The sequence below is a fragment of the Rhamphochromis sp. 'chilingali' genome, assembly GCF_963969265.1.
Source record: "Rhamphochromis sp. 'chilingali' genome assembly, chromosome: 2".
Classification (NCBI taxonomy): domain Eukaryota; kingdom Metazoa; phylum Chordata; class Actinopteri; order Cichliformes; family Cichlidae; genus Rhamphochromis; species Rhamphochromis sp. 'chilingali'.
Window position 1 is genome coordinate 51,018,379 of NC_137930.1, and position 24,111 is coordinate 51,042,489.

The window sequence follows — 24,111 nt, forward strand, 5'->3', positions numbered from 1 at the left end:
CGGTGAGCAAAGATCCCAGAACCACACGGGGGGACCTGGTGAATGACCTGCAGAGAGCTGGGACCAAAGTAACAAAGGTCACCATCAGTAACACACTACAACGGCAGGGAATCAAATCCCACAGTGCCAGACGTGTTCCGCTGCTGAAGCCAGTGCATGTCCAGGCCCGTCTGAAGTTTGCCAGAGAGCACATGGATGATACAGCAGAGGATTGGGAGAATGTCATGTGGTCAGATGAAACCAAAGTAGAACTTTTTGGTATAAACTCAACTCGTCGTGTTTGGAGGAAGAAGAATACTGAGTTGCATCCCAAGAACACCATACCTACTGTGAAGCATGGGGGTGGAAACATCATGCTATGGGGCTGTTTTTCTGCCAAGGGGACAGGACGACTGATCCGTGTTAAGGACAGAATGAATGGGGCCATGTATCGTGAGATTTTGAGCCAAAACCTCCTTCCATCAGTGAGAACTTTGAAGATGAAACGAGGCTGGGTCTTCCAACATGACAATGACCCAAAACACACCGCCCGGACAACAAAGGAGTGGCTCCGTAAGAAGCATTTGAAAGTCCTGGAGTGGCCTAGCCAGTCTCCAGACCTCAACCCCATAGAAAATCTGTGGCGGGAGTTGAAAGTCCGTGTTGCTCGACGACAGCCCCAAAACATCACTGCTCTCGAGAAGATCTGCATGGAGGAATGGGCCAGAATACCAGCTACTGTGTGTGCAAACCTGGTAAAGACCTATAGTAAACGTTTGACCTCTGTTATTGCCAACAAAGGTTATGTTACAAAGTATTGAGTTGTATTTTTGTTATTGACCAAATACTTATTTTCCACCCTGATTTACGAATAAATTCTTTACAAATCCTACCATGTGGATTCATGGATTTTTTTTTCACATTCTGTCTCTCACAGTTGAAGTGTACCTCTGGTGCAAATTACTGACCTCTGTCATCATTTTAAGTGGGGGAACTTGCACAATCGGTGGCTGACTAAATACTTTTTTGCCCCACTGTACAAATTATGAAAAAGAGGGAAAAAAAAGAAAAGAGAAAAAGAAAAAAAACAACCAGCCCAAAGGCAGATACCTCACTTCCCAAAAGAGAGCAATGCATTTCCTGAAACTGACAACTGCTAGTACTTGTACTGAGGCCAAGAGAGAAAATGTGACAGAAACAGGCAGAAGGAAAGAGAGTAAGAGAGACAGTGGGGAGACAGGAGGAGAGCATATGTGTGACTTGAACTACAGTCTGGAAAAAGAAAACAATGTTATGTAAATACTAGAGTTACACACCAAGCAGAGCTTGCAGATTCAGAGAAATGCACAGCACACACTTTGTACATCCAAACAGATAGCACATTATTTTTGATCCGTGCTTTGCTACAACGGAGATAAAAGTGCCCGTTATCAACTCTTTTGGAACTGGCAGACCATACCTATTGTTCACAGGGAAACTGTAGCACAATGTCTGAAGAGGGGAAAACAAACAAACAAACTGAGCAGTACTGGACTGCAGAGAGAATGGCACAGCTCTGATAAAGTAAGGAAACTGTGGTTTTGTCAATCTGCACTTTTATCTGTTTCTCCTGCTCGAAAACAAGAAAAAAGGAGGGAGGGGTGGTGGTGGTGGGACATGACCATGGTAATAGCAATGATGGTGGTTGGTGGTGTTAATGTGGTGGTTTGGGGGCCACACCCGACTGCGGACACCAAACCCCTAAAAAACGTGGAGGTTTCCACTTGAGCTCAAACCTGTCCCCTCTGCTCTTCCTCACTCTCGGAGGATGAAATTGTTAAATCTACACGAAAACATCAAAACACAGAAAGAGCTCCGAAACCGTAGGCCAGACCATCCAAGGAGGAGTGATGTCGCTACAGTACAGCCTGCTGGTCAATGAGAGGAATTTATTTACCTCCCCGAGTCATAGCTCCCATCCTCCACTCGCCTCTGTACTGCTCACATGTGTTGTTTTTTTTCTTGTTTGCTCTGCTGAGATACTCAGTTTTCTTTCCCTTGGGATTTTTATTCCACATGGGTAAAAAATAAATAAATTATGCACATGCCGTTAAAAAATACAAACCTTTTCTTAAAACACTGTTAATCAGGTCACAGGCTTTGATTACCAGATTTGTTGGCTGCACATCCAAGATGTGAATCTCCTATTAAGATGTAATTTAATTTAAATAAGATGTTATTTGCCAGGTACAGGTACATACTTTATTTTATGTGTCATTACAGTAAGATGCTGCATTTTCTGTAGGACTATTCTAAAATAAATATAAAGTGCAGCAGTGTGCGCTTCTTTTACAGTCTCAATTTAAAAGTTACACATTTTGGGTATTTTTCGTTCTACAATTTAGGAAAAGGCCTTGATTATTTAAACACTAAGTTAAAAATTTTTTATCAGAAATTAAAAAAAAAAAAGTAAAATGTTTTTATATGTTTTGAGGAATTATTGCATTTAATACTGTATTACTCGTAGTATTTCTGTAATGTATTTGTAAAGTCCTGGCTAAACTAAATCCTGACTTTATTAGTAATTACATCCAAATTGTTCCCAAAACAACCCCCTGTCTATCTTACAGATCTGTTTAGTGTTTGATTACCACGAGTATGTTTTGAGACGCACCCATAACGGTCCACAAAGCCTTACCATAATAACCTACTTTGACAAACGCCAGCGCGTGTTGATGTTTTTCAGCTCACTGATGACGAACATTATCATCTGTCACCATCAAATGATCTCTGATCAGATCACACTACCCACATTTATGCCACTCTCATTTCTAATCTATGCTTAGAAACGTCTTCTTGTTTAATTTTTATATCAGTGTTCGAGCTGTGTGCACCACATAACTTTAAAACCCGACAATAATGACCAGTAAATTAATTAGAATTTTTTTTTTTTTTTACATTTCGTGTTTTGGGGGTTTTATGGTTTATTTAAAATATTCAAGTGCATTCACACACACACAAGCAGAAAACATTATCCATCTAGTGTCATACAAACACTCATTCAGTAGAAAGTATGAAAAAATTGAATTACATCTCAAATTGTATCTAATTATGCTGCATAACTTTGTTAACACATCTTCATAACCCTAAATAAGGCAGTGAATAACACATTAGTGTAGGGTATTGCATGTAAAGCTTGTGAATTTACCACTTTTCAGGGGTCAAACCTGAACCAGTGGCACTGCACTGCACTATTTTTGATCCACAGATACCCTCGCTGACTTTCTCCCCTGTTCTTCTGACAGGCTTTAAAAGAAAAGAATAAAACAGAGCTATAAAATTGCTTTAGTGTGCTGGAAAAAAGCTTTATAGCACATATACACTTGCAGTATAAAGAGACCAGCCTTTCAGCACTAGCAGGGACTTATTTGGAAGGTTATTAGTCTCATTTACTGCTACAGCCCCTTGGGGGGCCTTTAATTAAGAACTGGGCTCTATATAGCTCCTATTAACAAGAGTGGAAAAAAAATAAAGGTGCATGGAGGGGTTTGGGCGACACATCACCAAGGCTTACCTGGTCCCACTTTTTCATGATTTACAACTTTTCTTTCCACTAATTTAAAACATCTGTTCCCAGAGATATTTTAAGTCTTTGACCGATAACCTGCTGACTGCTTCTTTATCGCTGATACAAGGATTATATAATATACAGCAACAAGAAAGTCAGTTTTTTCTCTCTTTTTTCACTTTAATCCTGAAAATGGCTTACCTTTTTCCTCGTACTGCCATGGAAAATAAACTTCTAACGCCACACTTAGTGAGAAACGCAACCAGAAAAGCACTGTGGTTGGGTTTCTCTAAGAAGAAAAGGCAAAACTTCTCAGTGGAACAGCTGCAAGTGTGTGAGGTTGTGAAACTGTGCCTCCTATAAATCTTGCAAAGCGCAAAGTTCCCTCGATGGTGTCATGATAGAAGCGATACTCGGGCAACTAATTTCAGGGCTTGATGTCACAGTGGTCAGTGTGATAAAGAAACGTTCATAGGAGTGGATTTCAACTGAAGACAGATTTTTTCTTTCAGAGAATTCACATAAATTCTGCTAAGTTGAACTACCAGGAAGTATAAGCTGCCCGTTCTCAAAAAAAAGGAAAAACATATTTGTGGTCAGGTAACTGTGAATCGTTGCTTTTTCTCATGCTTTCAGCAATAAGTATAAGAAGAGAGTTTCTTAAGACGTTTTTATACCACAAAAAAAAAAGTCATTTAAAACCCAATTCACAGAACACAATTACACCTTCAGTTATCTGCTGAATTTTTATTGCGGTGAAATTCATATGAAAACGTCCATATTTCTCTGTATTCTTAAAAAAATCTCCACATGAGTGAGTGAGTCGCGTGGCAGCAACTCAATGCTTTAGGGTTGTAACCTGTTTAAAGCAACCTGCTGATTTTTAAATCAATAGTGGGGAAGAAAGTTTTTTAAGTGACTTTGTATGTGGAATGGCAGTTGGTACCGGACAAACCTGTGAGAGTATTTCATAAACTACAGGGATTTTCCACACATAGCCATCACTGGTGTTTAAAGAGTATGATCAGGAAAAGGGGAAAATGCCCAACGAGCAGCAGTTCTGTGGGCAAAAATGTGTTGTTGGTGTCAGAAGTCTGAGAAGGACGGCAAGACTGCTTTAAGCTGATACGAAGGCAACAGTAACTCGTTACAATCATGGAAGGAGTAGAGGAGCATTTCTGAATGCACAACATGTTAAACCGAGAACTACCTTGGACCAAAGCAGTAGAATAGACAATGTGTAACAGTACTACCATAGCACCAACTAAGCATCACTTTAACACTAGCCTACCTGAGTATTGTTGCTGACCGTGGGATGAGATGATACAGCACCTCTGGGATGAGATGGAATAGTAGAATCACATCGTGGATGTGCAGCAACTGTGTGACTCTGTCATGTCAACAAGGACCAAAAGCTCTAAGGAATGTGGCATGAAGAATTAAGGCAGAAGGGGGTCCAACCTGGGAATAGCAATGTGTACATAATAATGTGGCCAGAAATATTTCACTCTAAAGGGAAGTATTATTAATCCAACTACACCCAAACCCTCCAACCTTATATTCAGTGGATGTATCCTTGACATGATGTCAGGACACATCCACATTCAACCTCTGGCTCAAACAGAGTGAGTCTTATTCAAACAGGTGGGACAGGCACTCGCCCAGAGTGGGAGTGAATACCCTCTCAAACACATCGGGACATGTGGACACATGAACCATATTACAAGTTCCCCGGCGGCCAAAAGCTAGGCCAGAATGTTGCGGCTCCCCTTTGGTCAGCCCCTTTTCTCTCCAGCAGGTAAACGCCCTGGTCCACCATCTACCCCTGCTTGTGCGTGTAAGAGGGGAGAAACCGCAGCGCCCCACAGACGAGCGCCATCAATGGGCCCTCTATTCATCCGCAGGTTCGGAACAGTGGCCTCTCTGATGGAGCTCCAGCACCTGGCTGCCGATGGACACAACATCAGAGGCAGGGTGGTAGCAGCATCGGTCGTCAGACTCACCACACCTGAATAAACCCCCACCCCCTTCCTCGAGCCCACATCAAATAGCAGGACTGGTCTATTTGAAAACCTGAGAGTAGGAGAGCTGAGCAAAAGAAAAAAAAACCAAAAAACAGTAGCCAAAGAGCTTCGCAAGGCAACGGGACTGGCTGTACAAACAGGTCACTCAGGTGCTGCTGCAGATTACTGTTTTTATTAATGAGAGCAAAGAAGAAACTGAGCCCTGTACTGAGGAAGGGGTGGTGGTGGTAGTGGCGGTGGGAGGCGTAAGGGACAAGAGCACAGAGCGAAACACACACGCAGAAGTCGAGAGATCGTATTTATACAGGTGCTTCTAATGCGAGCACACAGCCAAGCATCTGCACAGAGTCCTCCAAGTAGGGACTGGGTTGGGCCTTACTTTGATTTCACTACAGTTAAAGTGGAAGCTGTCAGGATTAGTGCAAAGACTGCTGTGAAGTGTGCCGGGCAAACTAAACACACATTCGCACACCAAGTATGAGGACCTGCTTTGCAACTAAGATATATGGAACAAAACACACAAAGAAAAACAACATAAATGCAGTGTAGTTGTGGCATATTAATACAACTAACGCAGTAGGTTAGTTACTCCTGGTTACTAACCCTAACCCCTCTCTATGTCTAATCTACAGCGTGAAATTAAAAGTAAAGTGGAGGTAAAACAAATAACCCCCTATTTCTGCCACACATTTTCTTTTTTTGTTCTTAGGTTTTATACTTTTGGTCTTTGCTGGGAAGTTTTTCCAAGTAATTTTACAGACTGTTTCGCTATTTTTACCATACCAGCTGTGCGGTGCCATTAATCACATGATTTAATTACAGTGTTTTGACATCTTTATTAAAATTATTATTGGCTTTGGGGGTTTTTTCTGTTTTGGTCCATAATGTGATTTTTTTTTTTTTCTTCTTCTTCTTCTTCATAAAGTAACCTTGTTTGGGAATAATTAAAAAATAAATGCACCGTTCCAAACCATCTGGAGTTTATCTTCAGTTTGTTAATGGCTGTGCTCAAGTGGGAAAAAAATATCCCCAAGCTACCTTATCTTGACTTCCATTATTAGGCATCCTAATAATTCAATTTTAGGTAATTATGTTGGTTTCATTAGTTTATAATGTATATTCAGCCTGAACGTTAGCATGCATTACAGCCCATTAGCACAAACATCATTAACTAGAACCAAATGGTCAAACGACATTCTGGATAGAAACAATTAAATTATGAGGGCAGCTAACAAAAACACAAATTGTCATTACCTTTGTCCTCACGGGTGTGTAATTGTTAACAGCGCTCTGGTCTAATGAAAACAAACATTTTTCTTTCTTTCTTTTTTCTCAATATTTTCTTGTCCCTAAACAAAAGGATCGGCAGCCGCGACGTCACGGAGCTGCTCGGTGAATCAGGCTGTGAAAACAGAAATTTCCTGAGGTCATTTTCCTTTTCCATGATCTGCTTTTTTTTTTCCCCCTTCTTCTTTGGGAATTGTGTCTTTGCAGTGGAAATGAAGAGAAACTGATGGTATAATTAAGGAGTGCAGGGCAGAGCGTTTACAGCTGATTCCTAGGATTTTAAACGTGGCCCTGAGGCAGATGAGACCTGCAAACACAAGCATCTCCACTGACTGTTTTTCCCCCACACAGTTTTATGGTCACCAGAAATAAGTGAGAATGTTGCATTTTTGAAAACATTTTGGGCAGTAATCAATAAAATAATTCTCATATAAGAGATAGGACACATCCACACACTTTCTCTTTTGTTTTGGTTTTGCACATTAATTTATTTTTACAAAAAATCTGATCGTTTCAATGAAGTCTGGCTGCAGCTTCAAATACTATTAACTGTAGCCTGAACCCCGCACCACACCGGGATACCTCCAAAAACAGCACTGCGTGATTTGCTTGGTTCAGTCCACCTCTGTCTGCGCTCCAGATTGCAGATTTCATTAACGCTAATGGGGTCGAAAGTGGCACGCATATCTTTTAAAGCCACTTCATACGGACCTGGAAATAATCTGGATGTCACAGTTAGACATTGTGCTGATGAGCGAATCTTGTTTTTTTTGTTTAAAATTATGTCTGGATGGGTTATTTATGCAGTACTTGCCTGCTGACTCGCTGGATTTTCCCAACCTGCGGTAAGAGGCCATAAAGAGGGCCATTCGCTTAGTTGTTGATGGTCCCCTCACCATAAAACCGTCCTAGAATCACCAACACCACTGAGGGGGAGTAAACATTCATCCCTAATAAGAGCAGCATGAGGTGCCTTCATTAATGCAGGATGGCTAGTGTAAAGCCAAACTAAATACACTCTTTAATTAAAAAAAAAAAAAAAGTCCCTGAAAGTTCTCTTTATTGCTCTGTGTGTGACCTGCACATCATAAAACAAGGCCTTCAGATTCTCCTTTTGGCCTTGGAGGGAGAATTTGCTCATTATTTGGCACTAGAGCAAAAGCAGACTTATCATTTCATTCACTATGTGAAAGCATTAAAATGGTCCATGATCTCAATATGGTTCTTTCTCCTTGTTTGACTCAGGTTTGCCAACTTTTGTAATTGTGTTACATGCTTTTGGCATGTAACAAGAGCCTTCAGGTTCTGCATAGTGCTCTCCTGCTACCAAAATTAATCCCATGCTAAAAAAAGAGGAAGCCTCAAAGCTACTTCTAATAAAAAAAGAAGTTACATCTATCCAAAATGGAGCTTTGTTTTTGCATTCTGCTTTTCTGCTTTTTCTCAGCTATCAGATTTTCACCATGCAATATTGAAAAGTATTGAATGAAAGAGTAAGGGTATATAGAAGCATTTGTAGCAAAGAAATATGTGAACAATTGCTCTGTGTTTACTTCATAAATGACTCGTAACATCTTAGTGTAATGCCGTGCAGAAGAAAGAACTAGGAACTTTTTTTTGCTGCCTTAACCACGATTCCAAAAAACTTGGGACACTGTTTAAATTGTAAATAAAATCAGAATGAAATGATTTGCAAATCTCCTCAAACCATATTTTATTCATGACAGAACACCGTAAACACAGCACCTTGAGCATCTTGAGGCTGACAAAAGCCTGAAAAACAACAACTTGAGGAACATTTTGGCACTGATTATGTTAACTGGCAGCAGGTCAGTAAAATCTTCATCTTAAAGAGGCAGATTTTTTGAGAAGTAAAATTGGACAGAGGTTGCCCAATCTGCAAAGACCATGTCTACAAATTCTGGAACAACTCCAGAAAAATGTTCTTCAACATAATATTGGAAAGGCTCTGAATACCTTGTTATCTACAACACATATTATCATCAAAAGATTCAGTCAGTCTGCAAAAATCTCTGTGTGCAAAGGAAAAGGCCGAAAATCAGCACTGGATGAGCTTTGGGCCCTCGGGCAGCACTGCATTAAAAACAGGCGTGATACTGTCATGGAAATCACTGCTTGGACTCTTCTTGAAATTACTGTATGTGAACACAGTTGACTATGCCATCTGCAAATACAGTCTGAAACTCTATCATGCAAAGAAGCCATATGGTAGCATGATTCAGGAACGCTGTCATCTAAAGCTCATTAAAAATTGACTGAGGCAAAGTGAAAAAATGGATCAAATTTAAATTTGAAATTCTTTTTGGAAAACATGGACACTGCATATTCTGAGCTAAAGAGGAGAAGGATCATCTAACTTGTTTTGATGCATGCTAAATCATCCAGAAAGTGGATAGTCTTCATCTGGACGTTGCATTTTTAATGTGTTTTCAGCTGAAATGCTATTTTTCCTGTTGCACTACAGGAAAGATGCTGAAGGTCAGTCAGTGTAGAGTCAGTAGAGACTGCATTGGAGTCAGTGTAACGTTTCTCTGGTGCATCCAGTAAGCTGGAAGTTTATCCACAAGTTGCGTGACTCCGTTTACCAAAAGCAGACACGGCATGCACGCGGATAATTAGAATCTGTGAAAAAAAAATTTGACAAAAGAGTTATGAACACTGCAGCAATTACACCACAAGACACCCAGCTAAAACCATGCTTGTAAAAAGGAAGCCAATTTAAACTTCTATTGTTCTCTAATGCCAGCATAGCTGCAGCATTTATGGTGCAACGTTTTTTGGCTCACTGAGTAGAATTAAAGCATTTCTAATCGTCCAAGTGAGTAAATGCCGTGTGGAGGTCAGCATCCATATAATAAGCCAGAGTCTGTAATAAGATTAAATACTGAATATGCTTCCATACAGCTCTGTTATCCAGAGGATATGAATCAGTGTGTGGCTGCTTTACTGCTCCAAGACTATTTTCTGTCTTTTGTAGGCTCTAGAAACTGGCAAAGAGTCAAGAAGCCGGGCACAATTAGTTCTTTTCTTTCTCATTTTTTTCCCTATCTAGTCATAAAGCAGCAGTACTCAGGCAGCTTTTCTTGTAGCAGGGCAGGAGGCTGATCTTACCTCGTCATTTGTCTGCGTGCGTGTGTGTGTTTCGCGCATGTGCCCAAAGCAGGGCTCTCGCCTAGTCTAATTTGTCATTATAATACTTGGCAGAAAGGCCAAAAAATTTTAAGAGGATTTACTGGGTATTTTAACATTAGATTCACTGTTGAATCTTACATAAGGTCCCATAAAACTACCTGGCCTACACATGTTTTGAAGCAAACAGTTGAGGAGAATGGTGAAGGGGGGAGGGGGGGGGGGAGTGACATTACTCAGTGTTTAAAAAGACAGACAGCAATGCATTGGAGATTTTTCCCCTCTTGACTGAGTACCATATGTTGGAAATCATGCCGTCAGTATCAGAGTACAGTAGACAAGACTGGGATACTGAGGCCACACGGACAAAAAGTCAATTTGTTCGGAGAGCTGCACAAAAGACGCTGGTTCCTAAGGAGCGAGAGGCCCCTACTTGAAGAGAGCAGGCCGTGATGCATGTGCATCTGTGCCTTCAAACCCTCCTGTGGTGCTGCAGTGGCATTGTTTCTCTCGTCTTAGTTTGTGAGAGAGGAACTAATTAAGATCTGCCTGCAGGTGGCCCATGCTGACTTTTACAGGTCTGAAAGGAGTAGGAGGCCACACCCGGAAGGGAAAAGGGGTGACAGCCTCAGGTCACAAGACGACACAGATTCTAGATCTGGCACTGCAACTAGGGGAGTTATTGGGTACACGGAGAGGCTGGAAAGAGTCAAGGAGAACAGAAAGAAACAAGTAAATTAGAGCAGAAACCAGGGGGAGAGAGGACACAATCACTGCAATCAGCTAAACAAGGCCTTCCTCTGTTTAGGGGCTAAGAAGTGTACTTGGAAACATTTACTCATTCTCCAAGAGGGTAAATGTCAATCTGCTGCGGGGTTGGGTTTAGGATCAGCAGCCCTGCTGGGGTTTGTTATGATTTCATTAAACAGCCAACCACTAAATCTCACAAATTTACAAAATCAGAGTGCGCGACAGTACGTGAGTACACACACAGCACATCACATCAAAACCACTAAGCCACTAGGTTCTCACATGCGTGTACACAATCCACGGAAACAAGTGTTTGCTTGAATCGTACCAAAACCAAGTCTCATTTGCAGGAGGATAGGTAAACAAAGAGCAAAGGACATGTTTTTAAAAAAAAGGAAGAGTGATGACTGTGAAACAAGTGCATTTAATGTCTGCGTTTCTTCACTTTGTGTTCCTTTTAACAAAAAAAAAAAAAACTTATTTCATGCAACCTATAAAAGAATCACAGTGAGACGCTTTGAAACAAACAGGGCAAACAGCAGTGTCGTAACAACAGTGAGCTTGTGCATGTCTGGGGTTCAGAGGAACAAAGACATGATTGCGTGCGGACGCTGCCCCGCACCACTTCCTCTTCAGAAGCCCAGAGACATCACAGCCAGCTGTATTGATCTCTCTCTCTCTCTCTCTCTCTCTCTCTCTCACATGTGAATAAACATACATGCATGCACATTTTGGGGGTAGTCTGCTTTAGTGAAGCCAAACAAACAGTGGAATGTTCCAGCCGCTGCTGTCGCTGAAGAATTAAAGCGATAGAGATACCAGAAATGTAGAATGAATGAACAAGTGGCAACCGTCACTACAGAAAGAGTCAAACTCACATTACAGCTGGAAGCTGTGGAAGGAAGTCCAAAACATTTCAGAATATAAAGTAACAGAAAACTGATATAGCGTGGGCGCACGCAATTCGCCCAGGGCAGAAAGGGTGGATCTAGTAGCTGCAGAAATCCAGATAAGGATGGCAAATGACAGTGCTGTCCTTGGTGGCGTGACACCAGGGGCAAAACAAACCCGCTGCTATGGGAGTGCCCAGCAAGGCCCAAATATGAGCTTGGCTGTTACAGCTGAAAGTTATGGGCACAGCAGAGATGGATACAAATGAAAACAAATTACTGTCCGTCTCTGGAGCTCACTCTCACACACTCAAAGGGTCTCACACCCACACGCAAACTGTCACGCACAAACACACGTAAGGCAAAAAAAAAAAGAGCATGTGGAAGATAAACAGACGCAGATAAACATAGCTGTCACTAAGGAAGTCCAGATTTTTATCAGATTCATTTAAGTATTTCCCAAGTGCAGTTAAATAGAGCAAGAGGTTTTTAACAAAGCTTTTACAAACATACTAGTTTGGCTATTGGGATGCTTAATTTAGTTTCTGTGTGCAAAGTAAATTCAACTATTTCTGAAAAACATCCAGAATAACTTTCGCATTGAACTACTGGAGGTGGTTCATCACCAGGAGCGACGTATGTTTTGAGTTGTCGTGGTGGTGTTGGAAAACAAAGCGATGACTCAGACTGAGTTTTGCTGCTTGAGGTTTTCTTATAAAGTCTTCACACAACCTTCTGTCCTCATTATTCCTTCTACCTTGTTGAGATTCCTAGTTCCAGACATACTGAAGTGTCCCCACGGCTTAATATTCCCAGCACTGTTTCACTGTGGGGATAGAGTTCTTGTGGTTGTAGGCCTTTCCCTTCTTTCTCCAAACATAAGCAGCGTCTCTGTGGCCAAAGAGCTCTAGTTTTGTGTCATCTGATCAAAGGATGCACTTCCAGTCCAGGTTGTCCTCAGCATACTTCAGTGTGGCTTAAAGGTGTCTGTGCTTCTTGAGTTTTTCTTGGTCTCAGTCGATTCCTGTGCAGGATTCTAGCGATTAACTTCTTTGAGACTCCAATTTCTGACTTAGATAAGTCACTAGCAGTTGTTCCAGAGTCTTTAGACACATTTCTCACTAGATTTCTTTACAATCTTTGAAATATTTTGCTTGCTGCCTCTGCCAGGCTGTGTTGCTCTCTTTGAATTTCACTTGGAAACAACGTGATAACTTTATATATCTACCTCCTCCTTTGTCAGCAATTCTTTTTCTCAAGTCTAACGAGATTTGTTTTGTTTTCAGCATGATGCTTTCTCAAGTGACAGCTTAAACCCTCATTCACGTTTTTCTACTGTGTGTAAATTGGAAGAAAACCCTCAGTTTTAACTTGATTTTACAAGTTTTGAGCATTACAAAGTTAAAACACATCATCAAGTACCTTTAAAATGTTTTGACACAAACTTGAAATTTTATAGTGAGGCTAATAATGTTGTAGTATACCATAATGTTCCCTATGTGTTACAATAGATAATTGCAAAAAAACAGGAAAGATTAAGTTCATGTAAGTTATAAATAAAGTTTCTTTGCATATTCGTTTTTGTTTTTTAAACATACACCTGAACACTTCTGTAAAAGCTCTTTGGATTCAGAGTGCGTCATTTTAACAGTTAATTAATATGGTATCTGTAGTTAGCACTCAGCCTGTCACTATACATGGGCACACCTGTCTTGTTTCCACTGATCATATAATAATGGTGTCAATCTATTCTACACTAGAAAACAGCAATGAACAATCAACACAGCATGTACTAACAAGATGAGCTCCTTTCTGTTCCAAGAGTTCCAGATACTTTTATCATAAAAATATATGTTTTACGTTATCACATTTTTACAGGAGTGGCAAACACATCAAATGATAAATAGGGGTTTAGTTAGTTTTGGAGACTTTACTTGCAAAATCTTACATTTTCCACAGCGTCCCTCTGACCAGCAGATAAGATCAGGGGAGCATGGAGGGATGACGAGGTTAAGAAAAGAAAAACAAAGAAAAGAAAGAGATGAAGAAAAACAGCAGGAGAGTCAGTGGAATTCAAGTGCTTTATGGAGGAACAATCCTGGACCAATGCCACAAACAAGCAAGGGAAAAGCCTGCAAGAGAAACAGTGGAAGCATTCTTGTGCAACTTGCTATTGAAATTTGTTTTGTTAAAGTTCAATTAAGAACCAGAATTGGCTTCAACTGTGGGTGAAGCGGATTTTATTACGTCTCAGATATGCTGAACTCGAATTAGAACTTGATGGATATTGTTGTATGGTTTCCATCTACAGAAGTGCACAAAGCTTTTAGGTTTCCAGAGAGCAGAGAAAGGAGAACAAAAAAAGCAGGCAAGCCAGATATGGCAGTGAGTGATGGATGTGTTTCGCAGAGCCATAGCAGACTGAAGAACGCCTATTCAGAACTTATTCCGGTTTCTTCCAGAATATCAATAACACCACTAACCCATCACCATCTCAACCAATTTGAACACTTAACAGCAGATTCTGGATGACAACACTCTCCACCAACACCTTCAAACTACAAATCAGAGACTTGGAAAATCACTGCCAACAGTCAGTGAAGCTGTTCTTGTGACACATGGTTGTCCAACACCTTACTTAGAGCATTTTCACATCTGAGGTATTTAGTTCATTAGATGGAACTTCATTTTCCAACCATGATGTGGTTTGTTTGTGCAGATGTAAAAAGGGCAACAGCACTTGTGTAAGGAGCAAAGCAACCTCGCCAACACCCTTTTGAGGCGGTCCGGTTCCAAATGAACTCCAGAGTTCCTTTATGTTGAGATTGGGATTTAGTTTCAACCCAACTACCAGGTGTACAGTGAAAATCTGAGCCAATCGCCTTCCTGTAGCCAGGAGTAAATTCTCTACATTTTCCACTTGATGCAGAACACAGCACCTTCTTCCTGTACTTACTTTAGTTGGCCAAAACACCCAATGAAAGTTCTTGCATGGTGAGATTGTCACATTTTGGTTCACTTGGTGTTTTCTCTGTGAAAAGAAACCAAACAGCAGGAGGACGCTACAACTCGACAACTCAAATCATCAACTGATTTGGACCACAGTTAATAAACTGTAGGTGTGAAAACGCCCTAAGACACTTGAAGCTGGGGGGGTTTTCACTCCAAGGACAAAACCATACAAGTGCCTCAGTGCAGTACAATTAAAATTACTAGATGTTTACAGTACACAAGCTCTTAATTCTGCATTAAAAAATGCTGGCGATCACTTTGAGAAATGCACACTTTGGCCTGTCTACATATTTAGCCTCCTACGACCCGAACACTTCCACGGCATGCATTTTCAATTTCTCTTTGATATTTGGGCTGATTGGGACCTGACGAATGTAAAAACAAAGAACTACCAGATTTGTTTGTTTTTTTACCTATTTTTTGTTTCTAAGAAAAATGAGAGCCACATATGAGGATATTAGTTTAAATTTTCAATAGAACAGTAGCAGTATAATGTCCTAGTAAGCGGATATCAGGCCCTTGTAGAGCAAAATTGAGTATTTTGGTCTAAATAACCCAAAATGTGATATCCACATATGTGGACGCAGGGTCCTAGGAGGTTAAAGTAGGAATCAACCTTTTTACCGCCCATAATCTTTTAAGCCTCCAGCCTCCAGAGTTTAGTCTTTAGGGACTCTGTATTACTTCTCAATGCAGCAGGTAAACACCAATCTGGAGGTAATGATGCTTCACTTATTTAAGACTTATTTAGAACACACCCTACTGATATATCTGTGCAAAACCTTCCCGCTTTTGAACACTTGAACACACATTGGACCAGCAAACAACATCAGTGAATTCTCTTCTGCTGAGGGCATGTGACGACAAGCCGGCTGCTCCATAACGTGTTATGTAATCAGCTGAGAAGGATCTCTTTGACATTTCTCACAAGACTAAAGGGATAATCCTCTTTACACCACTACGTACCTGATATGGCCGTTGAGTCTCTTTAACCCTCAAGGGAGTTGGGAAAAAACAAATACATTTAGAAAGCAGCTAGAGGGGCTCTCTGTTTTGACAAAAGGCCTTTCAGCTGAATGACCAGTAGGAAAATCAGTATAATATAGATCAGTGAATAAAGGTCAGAGCTGGGTGATGGATGAGAAGAAAATGGGGCCTTAAGAAAAGAAGGAGGCGAAGCTCTCTGGGACTTACTGAGTTTTGTCAGTTACCACAGGCAGTGGAATATCCTCGCTCATGTCGTCTAGCTCATCGGTTAAGCTGTTGGCTCGGGAGATATCGATGGACGTGCTGTTATTAGGACTCCTCTTCACTGCAACGACAGAAATATAACATTTCAATTCAATTTAATTCATTTCAGTTTTATTTCTATAGTACAAAATCCAACAAAATACGACTCAAGGTGCTTTATATCCAGAAAAATAGAGAGAAAAGAATCAGACAACCACCTATGAGCAAGCACTTGGTGTCAGTGGGAAGGAAAAACTCCCTTTTAACAGGAAGAAACCTCCAGCAGAACCAGGCTCAGGGAGGGGCGGAGCCATCTGCCATGACCAGGTAGGGGTTAGGGGAGTGTGATAGGACAGCAACTACATTTCCAGATACAATTTTATATACAGTTAACTAATACAAAAGGGATGTTTTTAAATGGGTCGAGTGAAAAGGTGTTTTTTTTTTAAAGGTTTTAAAGTTGTGAGTGGCTGTAGAGTGTGAAGATGTCTGTGAGTTCTAGTATGCGTCACACAGTCACACAGTAATAAAAGTACCTCGTGGGTTGATCGGAAAATGTATGATGTAAGATTTCATTGTCAGATTTCATTACAATATGAGACGCACAGCATTGTGAGATGATTTAAGGCAGAGATACGAAGGGGTGAGAAAACTGAAAAAACTGAAAGGTACCTGGAGAGCCAGGACAGCTCAGAGTGAAAGATGACCAAGAATGTTGAGGAGGGCCTGAAGCCATGAAAATTTATTAAACCAGAAGGGGAAGGGAGAAAAACAGAAGAAAGGGGGTAAAAATGAGACTTGAGAATATAAGAAATAAACACACTCATCATGCATTTAATGGCATTTCAAGAGCATACTTGCTACAGTACAGCAAAGGCGTTGCAGTTCTGAATGAACTTTAGAAAAGGATGCAAAAACACTTTTTGTGAGAGTGTACAGTATTAATACAGGTTCAATAAATCAATCAAACATGTTGCAATTTGTTTGAAATAATTGTCACAGACCAGCTAGTAGGAAAAGAAAATGTATAAGAGAAACAACATAACGAGAAGCTGAAATTGCAGTACTCTGTTTCAGCAGTCTAGCCAGCTGGCTGCTGGTGCAGGCAAAAACAACAGCACAGAACATCATGTGTAGCAGGGTCTTGACCTGCAGTCAGGCTGTCAGCAGAGTTTGACGTGCCTCTCCTCCAAACCACCGAGCCTCTATTGTGATAAAGAATGGAGAGGCAAATCTTCGTCCAAGAACAGAATGACCATTCCAATTCAAGCAAAAGGCATTCAACCTCTCTTGTGTTCCATCATCGAGTTTGTTTGACATTGTCCGACGTGGAAGCAGAGATAGCCAGAGAGAGGGAGTGGAGAGAAGTGAGAGGAATAGATTCTACCCAGAGCCACTTTTAACAGCAACTTCACATCACTGAAGAAGACATTAACGGGCTTATTGGCCATGAAAACAAGACAGGGGTTTATTCACAATCTGGTTAATCTGCTCCGTCATTCTGAATGTTTTCGGTGAAGGCCGTGGTCCACAGGAAAAGGAGAAAGGGAGAGCGGAGTGCAGAAACTAGATTGCAATAGAAACAGGGTGAAAAGTGCAGCCGATCCATAGAGAGATTCTCACAGACGGGGACTCGGGTGGGGCCAGACAGATAAGTGGAGCGATAAGCTGGACACTGACTAAATCAAACAATGACCAGTTTAGTTCTAACCACTAGAGCTCCACAATGGTAGCTTATCAACTCCACAACCCCGCTCCCTCCCTGCCGCTCTTCAGCGTCCCAGTCTGGGTCCCCACGGTCCCCAAGGCCCCTGTCCAGCCCCGTTCCTCGCCCATGATGTTGGCAGGGCACCCAGTAAAGAAAACAGGCGGGTCAACACGGGCCCAGTCTCTCTGCTTGGCTCTGGTTTGGTCTAGCTGAGCACAAAGGCTCAGCCAGCCAGCAAGTCTAATTAAAATACTGTCTGGGCCACATTACATAGACAGGCTAGCTAATGATTAACACAGGCGAGTGGAAGAAAAAGCACTATTTAGCCGGTGAAAGGTGCTACTGGTTACAGTGCAGTGATATTTATTGCATGTGCTCAGTTTTTTTTTGGTTGGTTTCTAAAGAAATAATGAACATAGTGTGACTTTTTTTTTTAATTCAGCACTGTAATGTAAAAGATTACACAACGGAAACTTCAGATATAGTGGCATCAACCACTGAACCAGCTTGCTTAAAGCACTTTGTAGACATTATGACATATGAGATGAAATGATCTGGTGGTATACTCACCTGATTGCCTGAGCATCCTGGTGATTCCTATAAAAAACAACAAGAAAATGCACAATCTGACTATGTTTTCAACTATTTTTCACACCTTCATCTTTTCCTTTCATGAAAAATGAGTAACTTGTGTTAAAAGTAAGCCAGATACAGCTGCAAATGTGCATTATTACTAGAAGGCAATGTTACCCTGTAAATTTAGTTCCTGCTGCTAAGCATTTCACTTGTGGGAAGAGATACCCCCATAGCGGCAACAGCAATAAACCATCAAAGTGAAATTGACCAACTTTCCAGAAAGCATGAGTATAAATTTATAATTTAAGTTCTTCAGTGCTGTAAATGTTAATGCGTGTATACACAGTTCTTTCAACACTGTTTTCACTTAGGATCATCAAGACGCCTCAGTGATTGGTGACATTTCTTAGCAACAACTACTGAATGACTGCGGGTAAATTATTTTTAAGAAATCCAGCCCGGTGCCAAGTTGAAAGAGTGTCGGTTAAAACAATAAAACAGCCCTGGTTTAGACAGTTGACATTGCAGATGTCTGTTTTATGGGTGGATCTGAAGCAGAGATCATACAGTGCCGTGCTGCTTAAACTCAGACGTTATAATTAGTGACAGCAGGCTGCAGACTTCGGCTTCTTTCAATGGTTTTATGTCATCCATAACTTGTTCCAATTCCGTTTTCCACTCCATAGTCTTGCAGTCTTTCATGTGTATCTATTTAGTATTATTTATTGTTTACACAGAGTATGCAAAACATTTAAATGCTTACTGGCCTGTAAATCTGCTTGGCTATGTGTAAATATGTGGATGGATGCTAAACAGAATTTCTTAAATAACTTGTTTAATATCAACTTTGATTTGGTTGCTTTTAATCCCCACATACGTGCAGCCATATGTTTTCCTTCATTATCTGAGATCCACCTAATTAAGCAGACAACTACGTATGTTTTCCTCTGTGCAGTTTGTTCTTCTAGCAATGGTCTCGCCTTTATGTCAAGTTTATGTCACTCCAGCTCCTTTTAAGATTCCGTGCTTTGACAGGAAAAACTCATAAAGTGCATTTATTAACCTGGCGTCTGGGTCAGTTCATTTAGTGGGGTTGGCTTTTAACACAGGAAGCTAAACCACTTCTCTCTTTAACTAATTATCAATCATAAACTGTGTCTGTAGACCTGCATTTAAAGTAGACGTCTCTATTGATATGAACTGGGCTGCAATGAACTGGGTGCTGCCAGGCCAGATTTTTCACTATGTGAATAATGAATAATAATGGCTTTGGTATGACCAAGGAATTACTAAAATGCAACTGGCATTACAACAAATTCCCACTTGTAACTTGCTGACAAGCTGGCGTTTTAAAGATTTTTCCATTTAAGCCCACTGTGAATTTCTGTGGCCAGCGCGGGGGACAAGTGAAGCAGTAAAGAGCTTGTAACCATGACCTCTAATCACCACTGAAGCTGTAATGGCTTCCATATGGCTTACACCTGGCAGCCATCTTGGCTCTAAAGGGATCAGGATAGAGCCCCTGTTTACTATGTGAAAAAAAGGAACTAGTGCTGCTCAGATAAACCTCCTTCTATAATGATTGTAGCACATATACAGGTATCTATATATTCACGCATCTACTCTATCTCCTCCTTGACGGTTAGGCAAATCTAAACGAAACGTTACACAAAAACTGTTACATATTCAGTGATTGTTAGCATCTAGATGTTTTGTTTGGGGTTTTTTGTTTTGTTTTTTTAAAGATTTACGATAAATCCAAACTGTTTCGAGCTTCTTCCCTGCGAATGCAATGTTACGTTCTCCATTTGAGTTTGTTTCACGGCACGCTAAACGTATGTTGTATAAATTTAAAATTTGTATTGGCGATAGAATTTTGTTCAAGTCACCACAACATAAAGATTTTTTTTTTAAAGCACAACAGGCCTGGCATAAACCACCCACATGTTAGGTCGCTAACTAGCTAACGGTCACAGTTTATCAGAATCAGAATAATTTAATAATCCCTAATGAAATTTTGAAATTTGGTTTATGAACTGAGAGCACCAAGTTGTTATCTTTTGGAAGCAACAGGCTCTAGAAGACACAATATGATGATGATGATGACCACTACTTTTTAGCACTACCAATACAAAACTTCACAATTATGAACAATGAGATGACTGTTATGATTTAACATTATTTAACATGTTCTTTTCTCGTGCAGAGTGCAATTACTTACTAGCTGGCCACAAATGCTGCCATAAAAGCAATGCACATCATGAGGAACGACTGCTGAGCGGCAGTCAGTCCTCATGATGTGCATTACTTTTATGGCAACTCTACTAGCGTTAAGATAAACATAAACCTTAAGGCTAGTAGAGTCTTCCTGCATCATGTTCCTGCATCTTCATGAAAATGTTGGTCCAGGGTCAGAATTGAAATGGAGCAATCACATTGTTGTGATATAATTTTGTGGCCAGCCAGTAAGTCTAATTTCTGGAAGAAATAGTAAACATTTTAAGTGTTTTATTTATTAATTTATACAATATAATAAATATATTATCAAGTTATGTTTGCTGTTGGTGAAATTTAGGTTACTCATATTAGTTTTCTTGTTTATAAAAGCATTAGATAACTTCTTGGCTACCTGTTAATTAAATGTTATCTAAACGCTCAGACAACATCACTGGCTAGTTGTAATGCTGACCCTGAATTAACATCATTATGATAGCATAGGAGCAACAGCAACATGGCAATATCAGATTGCATTCATTTGCATGCAACATTTTATTTACAATATTTATTATCACAGCTATTCAAAATAAGCTGGACCATTCCAACAGTTAATAGCTCTAAACTACCATAAGTATCATAAATAATAACAGTCTTCATGGTGTTATTTTGGCCACTTGAAAGTCCTGAAATCACTTTGCAATTCTCAGCACGCATCATTTCATCAAACAAAATTGCATTAAGGAGAGCTTTATTATTGTATTTATCCACATTATCAAATGTTCTCTGCATGACTCAACTTTATTCCAAGTTGGCTGCGGAGCAAATATGGCTTCACAAGATATTAAATGCAATTCTTCTAAACACCTTCTCAGAACAGCAGTCTGAGGTGTTAGGCTTAAAACAAAAATTCCCCTGTTAAGAGATCCAAAACTGAGACAGTCTGATCAAAGAGTAATCAAAACGAGGCGCTGAGTCTTCACGTGTTATCTTGGCTAGCTCACAGATTTTAGACCGATTTCTTGGAAGAAAGGCATTTTACAGAGGTTAGCCATTTTTCTTAGAAAAACCTTGCTGCACAGAGTGAAGATCAAATTTAACACATCAAAAATTAGGGAGTGACAATAACCCGTGATGTCTATTTGAAATGAATTCAATTTGTCAGTGCACATTACAGTAACACAAGACACGTGGTCCTCTAAGTATATTACCTTCCACAGTTCCCCTTGGCTCTTCACGGAAAAACGAGACATCCTTCTTCTCCTCAGAGTCATCAATGTGATCATAGGTGATCTGGGGGATCGACACAGCTCTCTCTGAACCACCACCCATAGAACCATTTCCTCGGCACTTCGTTCTCCTCTTGTTCAACTTTTTCTGACGGACAGAAGAGAACAAGCAGGAAATGAGAAAGAAACAATGGTAACTGCATTTCTAAAAAGTATTTAAAGAATTGCAACAGTTTTGACATGTGGTTCACGCTGTATGCTGAAATGCTTTTTCGACAATGGACCAAAATAATGCCACGGAAATAATGTCATCAACACAGCCTTATATTTAAGCCATTGTTGTTATGCATCATTGCCCTAATTAATTCCTTCTTGGGTACTGATTCTTGGGTACAAACGAGATAAGTGATACCTGTTTAATCACAGTTGAGTGAAGAGCTATATTTTATGTGAGTCAGTGAGTTTGTGAGAACCTAATTGGTGCCCAAGTCCATTCCACAGACCAACTGACCCACATCAACATTATTGACATGGCCTTTTATACAAACTAAATTATTTGGACTCAGTGCATCAGAATTTGGCATTTCCCAAGTAGCCAACAGTTGAATCCAAATGTTTGAAGCAGTCATTAGGAGAGCGGGAAGCTTTGTTGGGTGTTGAAAGACTAAAGAGAAAAAAAGACAAACCATAAAGAGAATGTGCAGCTAACAGCAGGGTTGAGATATAGAAATCTAAAGTAACGGACACGGGAAGGAGAGTGAGAGGGGAAAAAACTGTTAGCAAGGAAGCGAAAAAACAACAACAAAAAACAGAAAGGTAAAAATTCTCAGAGAGAGGAGACAGGAAGAGCCGGGATGAAAAAGGAAAAGAGCAAAATAAAATGTGCTCAACAGGGAGATGGAGAAAAAAAAGCAGGGATCTCGAAAGAGAGAAAGGGGAGAGGGAGGAAAGACAGAGAAGAAAGTCACATGCTGCAACAGAAAAGAGCGGAAGAAGCCTTCATTCTCCCGAATGCATGTGGGTTCAATGCTACACAAAGATTTTTTTGTTGTTGTTCTACTAGACAAAGGTTTACTCCCACGAGAAAGGCGGTGGTGACATCATCTCAACTGACTGAGTCTTTGTCCAGGAGAGACAAAGGCCTCGAGTCATCCTGGTGGAGTCAGGCCTTTAAGGGGAAAAGGGGCTGTTGTGTGTGTGTCTGTGTGTATTTGTGTTTTGTGCGCATTGTGTCCTTACATGTGTGTGTTTGTTTGTGGGAACTTGGCCTCCCCTTTTATTCTGTACGGCTTTTGGAGCAATATAGCTAATATTGTTGCAGAAGGTGAACTACACAAGGAGACAATGGAGTGTGGGCCACACGTATGCAAATCAGGGTATCGCAGTCTAACGGCTTTTTCCAACTGCACTGTCAGCAAGTACAGTCCATATGCTGGCATTTTGAGTTCAAAGGGTTAAATTGTTATGTCAAAAAAAAAAAAAATCTAATTTTTGAGAAACTTTAAAAATTCTTATCAGAATTCCAAAGTCAGACAACGCCACACGGGAATGATCAAACACACCGTCACGATATTTTCAGGGTGGGGTTCGCAGCCTGTTTTGTATAGATCAAAGTCAAGAGACACAATACGCAATTGATAAGAAAGAAAAGGATTCAGATGCGGGGGGAAAAGGTCAGGCTGGATTCAAAGCAGGACATCACAAGACTGGTACCTTTTCCCCCCACAAAGACATGCTTAGCGTTTAAAGGCTTGCCTTAAATGCCTTTTGAGAAAAGCAAATCAATCACAACGGAAAAATCTACATAACTATTCAACAGCTTTGGCTTCAGTAAAGGTAAGCGATTACCGAAAAGTTCCGTTTCCTTCTGTCAGATTCTGCGGCAGCAACGCCCTCTGGAGTCAGGACGTACATTTTCCACGTAGCTGCAGAGCCGTTTGGTTTCTCCGCTGCATAGCACCTCCACAGTGTCTAAGAAAGGCAATACAGGACAAACCACAGACGCGTTGGTCAGTGAAATATTTCTGTAAAACTGAATTACATTTAAAACACCCCAGCCTGTGGATGGAAAACTCTCCATTATAGTTATGATGATATGGTCTGAAATTAATTTAAAGGTTATGCGAACACCTCAGCTATAAATCCTTCATTAGCTATACTTGCCTTATTCTATTCAGCAAAAATGTACACTTTTTTTTTTTAAAGGTCACTTCAGTCACTATTTGTAACATGTTTAGTCTTTACTTTTTAGTGTTTGTAATGTTGGCCTCACTAAGTTTTATCCAAGGCCACCACTGGCCTGTTGTCCTGTGCAGTTTAAGAAATCTGGCTGTAGAGGCTCGTGGAGATTCATCCCACAGCTGCCAGTTGGGCAGGTTCCACCCTGGACAGGCCAGCGGGCCTTTGCAGTGCTAGCAAAGGCCTCGACTGAAGCTAACTGGCATCTATTGTGAATAAGCTTTAACTGAACAATGTTACTTTCCTTTATGCTGTTTTTATTAATGATATCAGGACT

General features: G+C 40.5%; 1 protein-coding gene across 1 annotated transcript in view; it reads right to left on the minus strand.

Moving 5' to 3' along the window:
* The window catches only part of kcnq1.2 (potassium voltage-gated channel, KQT-like subfamily, member 1.2), a 182,448-nt gene that overhangs the window by 126,765 nt on the left and 31,572 nt on the right, over positions 1 to 24,111 (minus strand). The window contains exons 11-15 of the mRNA XM_080862223.1: positions 23,445 to 23,567; positions 21,579 to 21,744; positions 18,148 to 18,174; positions 16,542 to 16,595; positions 15,834 to 15,951 (exon numbers count right to left, since the gene is read on the minus strand). Coding sequence (XP_080718349.1) covers positions 15,834 to 15,951; positions 16,542 to 16,595; positions 18,148 to 18,174; positions 21,579 to 21,744; positions 23,445 to 23,567 — 488 coding nt within the window. The remainder of the gene's footprint in view (positions 1 to 15,833; positions 15,952 to 16,541; positions 16,596 to 18,147; positions 18,175 to 21,578; positions 21,745 to 23,444; positions 23,568 to 24,111) is intronic.